This window comes from Salmo trutta, chromosome 25, assembly GCF_901001165.1.
Source record: "Salmo trutta chromosome 25, fSalTru1.1, whole genome shotgun sequence".
Classification (NCBI taxonomy): domain Eukaryota; kingdom Metazoa; phylum Chordata; class Actinopteri; order Salmoniformes; family Salmonidae; genus Salmo; species Salmo trutta.
In genome coordinates this window covers 26651079-26661583 of record NC_042981.1, presented here as the reverse complement: position 1 = coordinate 26661583, position 10505 = coordinate 26651079, and the positions used below count along the sequence as shown (strand labels likewise).

At 42.7% G+C, this 10505-nt stretch overlaps 1 protein-coding gene across 1 annotated transcript; it reads left to right on the top strand.

The window, feature by feature from the left end:
* Positions 1–3966: 3966 nt before the first annotated feature.
* On the top strand, positions 3967–6794 carry LOC115162279 (photoreceptor outer segment membrane glycoprotein 2). Its single transcript, XM_029713434.1, has 3 exons — positions 3967–4893; positions 5063–5309; positions 5823–6794. Exons 1-3 carry the CDS (start codon positions 4313–4315, stop codon positions 6087–6089), a joined length of 1095 nt encoding a protein of 364 aa, XP_029569294.1. The 5' UTR covers positions 3967–4312; the 3' UTR covers positions 6090–6794.
* The last annotated feature ends 3711 nt before the right edge of the window (positions 6795–10505 follow it).

Below are 10505 nucleotides of genomic sequence, written 5' to 3'. Positions count from 1 at the left end.
TCTGTGATGTAAAGTGTGACCGGTTTGTAAAGTTTGACTGTGTGTGTAAGATTAGCGTATGCATCCTTACCAGGGTACTTGGGCAGGAGTCCGGTGATGCCCCACCACTGTACCAGCCGACCCAGCCAGATGTGTTGCTTCAGAGCTCTGCGTTCCCGATTCCAGCAGTCCTGCCTTACTGCTGAGGAGCCACAGTCGACCCTGCAGACACATGGAATCCCCAAACCTACACACACACACACACACACACACACACACAGGAGAGACAGCCACCAATTAATCAGAAAACAGCTCTCTTTGTAGAAACAACATTTCCAATCCTGTTGTAACCATTTGTCCCCATATTGTTACGCCAGTCCCAGATGTTAAAACTAGGTGTCTAGGTAAGATCATTGTACAAAACAAACTAGCGAGTTGATATCATTCACACAACAATCTGATCATTGTGAGAGTCATGGTTGGAGTAGTACTGTACCATGCCTCCTCCCCCACTGGGCCAGGGTCAGCAGCTGTGGTCCAGGAACATCCACAGGCCCTGGCAGCTGCTGAAACCTGGAGACAGGGGAAGTGAGGGGAGGGGGCAACCCAGAGAGAGGTGACAGGAGAAGACCTCAGGAACACAGCTGTGTAAAGAGCTGGGATCAATAACCTTTGGGTCTGTTTGGGATGGCTGGTGCTGGTGTATATCTGCTCACTTTGGGTGAGTAACTCCTTTGAAAGTTCAGCCGTCCTCTGGACCCAGCTGCTAAAAGAAGGGAGGCTGTCCTCCACATCAGCATCTCCCACTGAGAGACAGACAGGTGAATGGAATGAGACAAAAGAATATCATGACATAATCAAATGTGATATGAACTGACATGAAATGTAACTAATGATGATCATAGAAGAATTACAGTATGTTACAGTATGCAGCCATTCTAAGACACCATAACTTAAGTGTGCTACGTATGGTTTCATATTGCCAGTTCAGTGCTCTGACCTTCAGCTAAGAGGCTGTGTAGCCAGCGGAGGATGGCCCTAACGTTGTTGCTGGCCAAAGCCCGTGTCCACTGGTCATCTGTGTCCATCATAGTCCTGCTGTTATGTCACACCCTACGGTTGGAGGTCAACAGTGAATGTATCAAAGACATACAGTAGGTCATTCAATTTAGCACCTTCTGTTCAATGTACTTGGGCTGAAGTCAAGCAGACAGTAATTTGCAGTCAATGGATTCTCTGTCGGGAGCATTACTGAACATAATCCCTCATATCCATAGTTGGTTATAAACCTTCTCCAAATAAATGCATTAAATACATCAACAATAAGTCATGTTGTTGTATTGAATTACAAACCACAGGCATCAGAGAGGATAATTGGTATTTAGATAAAGTACAATAATGCATAACATACAGTACCAGTCAAAAGTTTGGACGCACCTACTCATCCAATGACTTTTTCTTTATTTTTACCATTTTCTACATTGTAGAATAATAGTGAAGACATCAAAACTATGAAATAACATATATAGACTCATGTAGTAACCACAAAAGTGTTAAACAAATCAAAATATATTTTATATTGAAGATTCTTCAAAGTAGCCACCCTTTGCCTTGATGACAGCTTTGCACACTCTTGGAATTCTCTCAACCAGCTTCATGAGGTAGTCACCTGGAAAGCATTTCAATGAATAGGTGTGCCTTGTTAAAAGTTCATTTGTGGAGTTTCTTTCCTTCTTAATGCGGTTGAGAAACAGTTGTGTTGTGACAAGGTATAGTGGTATACATAAGATAGCCCTATTTGGTAAAAGACCAAGTCCATATTATGGCAAGAACAGCTCAAATAAGCAAAGAGAAACGACAGTCCATCATTACTTTAAGACATGAAGGTCAGTCAATCAGGAAAATTTCAAGAACTTTGAAAGTTTCTTCAAGTGCAATCGTAAAAACATCAAGCGCTATGATGAAACTGGCTCTCATGAGGACCGCCACAGGAAAGGAAGACCCAAAGTTACCTCTGCTGCAGAGGATAAGTTCATTACAGTTACCAACCTCAGAAATTGCAGCCCAAAAAAATGCTTCACAGAGTTCAAGTAACAGACACATCTCACCATCAACTGCTCAGAGGAGACTGCGTGAATCAGGCATTCATGGTCGAATTGCTGCAAAGAAACCACTACTAAGGGACACCAATAAGGAAAAGAGACTTGCTTGGGCCCAGAAACACGAGCAATGGACATTAGACCAGTGGAAATCTGTCCTTTGATCTGATGAGTCCAAATGTGAGATTTTTGGTTCCAAAGAAGGTGAACGGAGGATCTTAGCATGTGTTTTTCCCACAGTGAAGCATGTAGGAGGTGTGGGCATGCTTTGCTGGTGATACTGTTGGTGATGTATTTAGAATTCAAGGCACATTTAACCAGCAAGGCTACCACAGCATTCTGCAGCGATACGCCATCCTATCACTTTACAGAATGGAAGACCAATGTTATGGATATGGCTTTAAGAACGTAGTTAACTTGCAGTGCCGTAAAGCCTAGAGGCCTACTATTCATGCCTATGATATCCACCATCAGATCCAAGTACAGCAGACACAGCGAAGTAATAGCCCATTTTACCACAGAACTAATATGTGATCAGAAGCTGTAGTCTCTAGCACTTACCTTCCACAGTATCCATGCTCCCCTTCCACTCAGGGATCAGGCCATCTCTCTACCTGTGGATGTGCTGACTTGACTAGTGTGTGTCCACAGTAGAACTCTCCTCTTACACAAGCTCCTTCGGGCCATGATAATCAAATAATCTCAATCTCGCTCGAGATCTCATTGGCTGATTGGCTGTGTGGATGTGTATGGACGTGTGCGTGAGAGACAGAGAGTGTGACAGGAATAGGAGAGTGTGTGAGGGGAGGAGTAGGTGAAAATGCTTTGTTGCAAATTCAATTACACCATGAGGATAAAGGAGATTGTATTAAGGTCTTTGGAGCTTTTGATTGTCAGTGTTAAGTGTTTCTTGGCCCATTTCCTTTCCCCTCTGAAGCATACATAGTGTCACCAAAGCACTGACTAGTGGGTAGCAGAAATGTTGTTTACCTGATCACATTAAGACATATTATCAAACAATCTGACACATTTTCAGTGTTTGCTTATGAGCTTAATATTGTCCTCTTTGATATTGTGGCAATAACACTTGTCATCACAAACTTATGTGTTGCCTTTCTTGGCCTCAACCTGTTTCAGGAATGGAGACTCACAGACCCAGAAGAGGGCTCACTGGACACAATACTATAAGCACACACATACATACAGACATACACACCCCTGTAAACCCCTACTTTTCTTACCTTTGTTTCATCTCTGTCACTATATGAGTTTACAAGTGACCTTGTTTCCTTTGCTTCAGTGAAGCTTCCATTTAACAAAAAGAATAGCAGAGCACAGTTTAGTGTAAATGGAATAGGCTATTCATACTTTAGTAATTTAGTCTTTGAGAAAAAAAATGTATTTGTCTATTCATTCAATATCAGCCCCTCTGTCGCACACACACACACACGACCCTTGGCCAATAACTCTTTGTGGTGCTGCAGCCAGATTTGTGCAGGTGGCAGAAGGTACATCCAAATCCTACAGGTCTGATTAGAGGGGATTATTAGGAGGGTCAGGGGGCTTTGGCCAGCGGACTCACTCTGATGCTGCTGCGGGCGGGTGTCTGTCTACTCCTTCTGTGCCACTACGGCTTGCCTCTCTCCAGGCCAAGTCTTAGGATGTCTGTCAGTAAAGAACAAAACAAACCCCTAAACAGAGATGGGAGCCAGATCAGACGGACACCGTGAATGTTGCTGAGATAAGGTAGGTCCCACTGAATGCTGCTGTTTAATGTTTTTTTGTTGAATTTTATAGTCGATTGTATTTCTAGTTTATTCCATTCTATTTCTTCAGATGAATTGCTTAGCAAAGTATTGTGTTGATAGTGGGTTCAGCAGAGGTGACATAGTCCAGAGGTGTGCATTATCCAATTTGGTCATTTTGAATATTTGTGTAAAAGCTACTGTATGAGAAAATGTGATTCAGATATTCATTATTATGTTTGATCATACCTTGTGGTGCAGGGCTGCCAACACTTATAAATAGGAGACCCCTACTCAAGAAACTGATTATAAATCACTGAGCTAAGCTGCTTATGTGAGGGTGTGCGGAAACCTCCCATCTACAACCCTGGCCCCTCCCTTTATCCATCCACAGCCCATTGTGCCTCTTACTCCTTCCCCTACCTCTATCCTCTCCCCCATCCAGCGTCCTTCCAGGACATTGGATAAAACTAAACAAACATATTTAAGATGGCCGTGCTGAAAGTGAAATTCACCAAGACCAACAGGGACAAGCTTGCCCAGGTGCTGTGGATCCTCAACTGGGTTTCCGTGGTGACAGGGTTGATTCTGTTTAGCCTGGGGCTCTTCCTAAAGGTGGAGATCAACAAGCGCTGGGAGCTTATGGCAGAAAGGGACCTCCACTACGTCCCCAACATGCTCATTGCCACAGGCCTCATCGCCTGTGGCATCAATTTCCTGGGCGGGAAGATCTGCTACGACTGTGCGGACACCACTAAGTTCCTGCGCTGGAAGCTGCTGATGCTGCCCTACGTCATCTGCACCTTCTTCTTCACCTTCTGCATCCTGGTGGGGGCTCTCATGTGCTACAGCATGCTTGGGGAGCTGGAGGAGGCTCTGGACCTGGGTCTGCGGGAGGCCATGCGCTATTATAAGGACACGGACACACCAGGCCGCTGCTTTCTGAAGCGCACTGTGGACCTGCTGCAGATCCAGTTCCAGTGCTGCGGCAACTTCGGCTTCAGAGACTGGTTCCAGATCCAGTGGATCAGCAACCGGTACCTGGACATGTCCCGCAGGGAGGTTGTGGCGTAAGTACAGACTAGAATAGTGATACCCTACCTGCCAGATCAGACACAGAGCTCAGCTCTGTGCCCATATATACTACGACCTTAAGGTTCTTGAATTTGAGGCTCTAGATGCTCCAAGTGATCAACCCTCTGTCTCGGTCTCTCCCTTTTCCCCTCTCCACGTCTCTAGCCGGCTGAGGAGTAACGTGGAAGGGAAATACCTGATGGATGGGGTTCCCTTCAGCTGCTGTAACATTAACTCACCACGGCCCTGCATCCAGCACCAGATCACCAACAGCTCAGCCCACTTCAACTATGAATACCAGACAGAGGAGCTCAACTTGTGGAGGAAGGGCTGCCGCCAGGCCCTGCTGGAGTACTACACCCACATCATGCAGTCCATCGGCCTCACCGTCCTCATCATCTGGCTGTTTGAGGTAGGCATAGGGGTGTCCTTACAAACAGACTGATGTGGTTTGAATATAAGTAAACATGGTGCCTGAGACTTACCTGACATACACCAAAACCATTATTTAGACTCAGCAAACCACTAATTAGAAAGAACTCAGTATACTGCAATGTAGATTGTCTGATACCTTGTACTTGCAGGGAAGTGTTCAGGGCTTCTAGTCCACCTCCCATGCACTTTATCCTCCCTTAGCGTGATAAATATAATTGTTCATTCACTTTGCATGCTCCCTAATCCCACACCAAATCTCTTTTGTGACATTGGCTCCGGGTTATCCATGCTCAGCTTTGTGTGTGGACTCACCCTTTGTCCTCTACTGGGTCACATGGAGCTGTCCCAAAATACACATCCCAAACCTACAGCTACTTCTGGGACCCACATATTTTACTCTGGTCCACTATAAATGATAAACAAACGTTACAGTCATCAGTATATTACATGGTCTAGGGATTTCCTCAGTAATGTTTGTGTGCTGTTGTAGCTGTCGGTGCTGACGGGGGTGCGTTACCTCCAGACATCCCTGGAGAACGTGCTGAGACAGGGGGACCCAGACTCAGAGTCCGACGGCTGGCTCCTGGAGAACAGCTTTGTGGAGACAGCCAGATCCAACTTCAATATTATAAAGAGCTTGGGGAAGTGCAACCAGATTGACACAGCCAACAACGGCGACCCCAACATCGATGTCCCCTCCACAGCCTACTATGGACCAGACAACCTGCCCCCAAAACAGATTCCTGTGGCCAGTTGACATCTGCTCAGACACCTTATATAGCCCACTCCACAGAGCCCTCAAAAGGTGAGGGATCGGGTAATACACATCAAAAGTTTGTCTAAAGAACAGGAACTGCCTCGAACAATAAAAGCTTGCCTGAAAGAAACATAGAATTGAGGCGGAATAGGACAATGTGGCAAACCAAGCAATGTTTGTAAAAGGGAGGACTGCCATTACAGGGGGGGGGTTGGGTGATATGACAGTATGCAAATGTGTTTGCAAAAGAGAGAACCCATAGCAGATTGGTACAGAACACGATTATAATAGATAACATGGAAATGGATACCAGAGATTGTTTAGCAAGAGCATATAAAACAGAATCAATGCGTCATCGATTCTATGCCATCATCACCTTGTTACCTTCTTTTCATATACCCATAATCAAATTCATTTAAAAGAGTGAAAGCCAAACTGTGTTATTCCGCCTTCAACTTGTGAACCCTTCATTGACAATCGTCTACAGAAATACATTTAGGTCAAACATTTAATTATTTCAATAGATCCAGAGACTTGTTAACTGAAATAGCACAGACATAAAATAAAAACAAAGCAATCAGTCACTTCAAGTTCCTAACTACATTTAAATGTGCCTCAGCCTGAATGTAATAATGACGTTGGTCTAAATGAAAATATGCAGACCTTTCCCACTGTATTGGGACAAGCTTGTAGAAAAACATGGCAATTAAATATGTGCCGAGTCTTCATAAAATCCCGATTTAGGCTTTTACAAATATTCACTCTAGTTTTCTACAGATATAGACCAATGCAACTCAGCATGTCTTACTCATTATAACCAAGCCTTCAAGAAATCTTACAAATATGTCAACAGGGGGAAGGATGCATGTGAGTTAGAGGGGTTTGTGGGATAGACATTGCCTACAGATGGAAATCCTAAAGGGAAAGAGTAAATAAGCTTATAAATACTAAATCATTTTGGAACGTATACAGTTATCAAGATTTTGCTGATAGTTGCTCGTTGGTTTTGTTCAGTACAAGATAAACAATGACTGGTAAGACACATTCTGTAGGAGAAATGTGAAGACCAAGCACACAAGTGTTGGCACTTAAAATAAATATCACTGGTGCCATTTTCCTACTGTACTGTACCATGTCTTTATTTTCTTTCCATGATATGTGATGAACTTGTACAATAAGTATTCCTGTGCAGCAAGTCTGTATGCATAGTAGTGACAACAAAGATTGAGATTTCTAAGCAATAGCAGAATTGAGCTAAGGACCCCCACTGCCTCTGATTATCCCTAATCTGTGTCCGAATGGGATTTCACATTTACCTCTCACCTCCAATCAATCAGCGGACACACACAGTCTATTATGGGCACAGAGCCAGAGCACACCAGACTACTTAAGGCTCAGTTTCAACTACTGAGTACTACAGATACAACACTACCAATCAACACGATATGCTATCTTGGATGAGGTATGAAAGAGGCTACCTTATTTCAGTCTTTAAGCAAAACTATATAGGGTCTGTGCCTGGTCCCTCACTGTGGAATGAAACAGTGAGAGGAAAGTCATATTAGCAGTCTGATTTATTAGACAGCACAGGTTCTGAGCAACAATCAACAGTATTCTAGCTGCAGCATAAATACTTACAACAGTTAAGTGCTGCCAGGAAGAGAAGTTATTAGAGCTTAGTAGTAAAGTGGGTATTATACATGTAGGTAATTACTGCAGGGAACATGAGCTAAGGACACTGAAGAATAGGAATATGGGAGTTGATGTCATTGTGCAAGTCAATGACCTGACATACGACGTGATGGTGTTGATAAGATAAGTACTTTCAAGTCATTTTTTTTTGTGATTGACTCTCCTTTCAGACACTGAAGAGTAAGCAGAAACTGATGAACAATCACAGCATTTCTGGTCTTATTCCCAGTCAGACACAGAGGGCACAATAACTCATCATCTAGACAATAGCGTCTTCATTCAGACAGCCTTGTTATCATACAGCAATGTCAAGCAACGCAAATTAGGAAAAACAAAACCATACAATATATGCCCAAAACGTCATTTTCCTGAAAAGTTTGATGTACAAATATCAAGTGTATTATTATAGCGATGATTCTTTTTCATGTACCCTCCCATAAAATGTACATCCTTGTCTTAAATACACTAATGTAGTAGTGATGTCCTCTTATTTACTTGTTAGATTAGTCATGTGTACAGAAAGCATCTAATGACTATCAGGTTGGCAAAATAGGGAATTTCAGTCAAAATAAACATATTAAGCGCACCAAGGGCGAATGTTCAAAAGTATTCAGATTACAAGCAGCATAGTAAAAAAGTGAAAATTCTCATGATATACTTCTGTATTTGACCAGTATAGACATTGCTTGTATATCTATACATACATTATCTTTTCATATAATTGAACCAGGGTGATGGTCACTAACATGAAGAGGGGGTTTGAGGCCTCTGTCACACACAAGAATACTAACTGGACACCCTTTAACACCTCAGGTCCTATCAAGGTCCAATGCAGCCGTTATCTCATTATCAAATCATTTTTGTGTGACAATGAAGTACCTTTCTGTGATTGTTTTTAATTGATATGGTCAAAAAGAAACAAAAATAGCTTCTTTGCAAAGAGCAATTTCTCAAGCAAGAATTGTATTAGGACTGTCTGGGATTAGTCTGTGGGGAGGGGAATACTGAAAACTAGCTGTTATTGGCAGTGTTTTGGAACTCTTTCTTATTGGTCTATTAGCTAATACACCACCTGTTGATGGAACCAGGTAGGCCAAAACTCTATCCCACCAAAACAGGCTGAAATTTCCGGCTGTATTTCTTTTAACAGCTCTTACATTAAAAGGGCATTAGCATTTTTAGAACTTCACAGTATTATTCCAACCTTAGTGAAAATGCATATAAAACATATAAAATCAATTTTTTGACTGCCCCCGGGCCTTTAAATAATACTGCAAAGTTAATATGGGTGTTATTTTCAACAGTAATGAAAACAGAGATGATAGTAGTGTTGTCAGAGAGTACTGTGTGTCACTCAAATAGAGGAGACTGAAAAGGAACACTGACCCTTGTTGGCCAGTCTTCCCCCGGGAATGTGTGAGCACAGTGGACCTCTGAACACAGGCAGTCTGCACCATGGCTAGGGAGCAGGTCTGGACATCTTGCTCCTCCTGACATAGAATGGAGGTCAGCACCTCCCTCTCAGCCGGGGTGGAGCCCCGTTGAGGCCCCACACACAACTCTCCTAGCTCCATGGCAAAGCTACAGGACAGGAGGAAGAAACATGACAACACACTTATTCACTTTAAACCAACCAGCTATACATACACTACATTCAAAAGTGTGGGGTCACTTAGAAATGTCCTTGTTTTTGAAAGAAAAGCAATTTTTTTTCTCCATTAAAATAACATAAAATTGATCAGAAATACAGTGTAGACATAGTCATTTACAACATTAACAATTGTAGCTGGAAACGGCTGATTTTTAATGGAATATCTACATAGGCGTACAGAGGCCCATTATCAGCAACCATCACTCCTGTGTTCCAATGGCACGTTGTGTTAGCTAATCCAAGTTCCTAATTTTAAATGGCTAATTGATCATTAGAAAACCCTTTTGCAATTATGTTAGCACAGCTGAAAGCTGTTGTTCTGATTAAAGAAGCAATAAAACTGGCCTTCTATAGACTAGTTGAGTATCTGGAGCATCAGCATTTGTGGGTTCGATGATTTATTTTTAATTTCACCTTTATTTAATCAGGTAGGCCAGTTGAGAACAAGGTCTCATTTACAACTGTGACCTGGCCAAGATAAAGCAAAGCAGTGCAACAAAAAAACAGAGTTACACATGGGATAAACAAAAGTACAGTCAATAACAATAGAAAAATCTATATACAGTTTGTGCAAATGGAATAAGGAGGTAAGGCAATAAATAGGCCATAGTAGCAAAGTAATTACAATTTAGCAAATTAACACTGGAGAGATAGATGTGCAGGTGATGATGTGCAAGTAGAAATACTGGTGTGCAAAAGAGAAAAAAAGTAAATAAAAACAATATGGGGATGAGGCAGGTAGTTGGAAGGGCTATTTACAGATGGGCTGTGTACAGCTGCAGCGATCGGTAAGCTGCTCAGATAGCTGATGCATAAAGTTAGTGAGGGAGATATGTCTCCAACTTCAGCGATTTTTGCAATTCGTTCCAGTCATTGGCAGCAGAGAACTGGAAGGAAAGGCGGCCAAAGGACGTGTTCGCTTTGGGGATGACCAGTGAAATATACCTGCTGGAGTGCATGCTACAGGTGGGTGTTGTTAGGGTGACCAGTGAGCTGAGATAAGGCAGAGCTTTATGTAGCAAAGACTTATAGATGACCTGGAGCCAGTGGGTCTGGCGACGAATATGAAGCGA

Bases quoted from the DNA above. Each gene is read 5' to 3' on its own strand.
- LOC115162279 (XM_029713434.1), top strand. From the start codon at position 4,313: ATGGCCGTGCTGAAAGTGAAATTCACCAAGACCAACAGGGACAAGCTT. The intron at 4,894-5,062 runs GTAAGTACAGAC...CCACGTCTCTAG, and splicing joins TCCCGCAGGGAGGTTGTGGC to CCGGCTGAGGAGTAACGTGG. The intron at 5,310-5,822 runs GTAGGCATAGGG...GTGCTGTTGTAG, and splicing joins TCATCATCTGGCTGTTTGAG to CTGTCGGTGCTGACGGGGGT.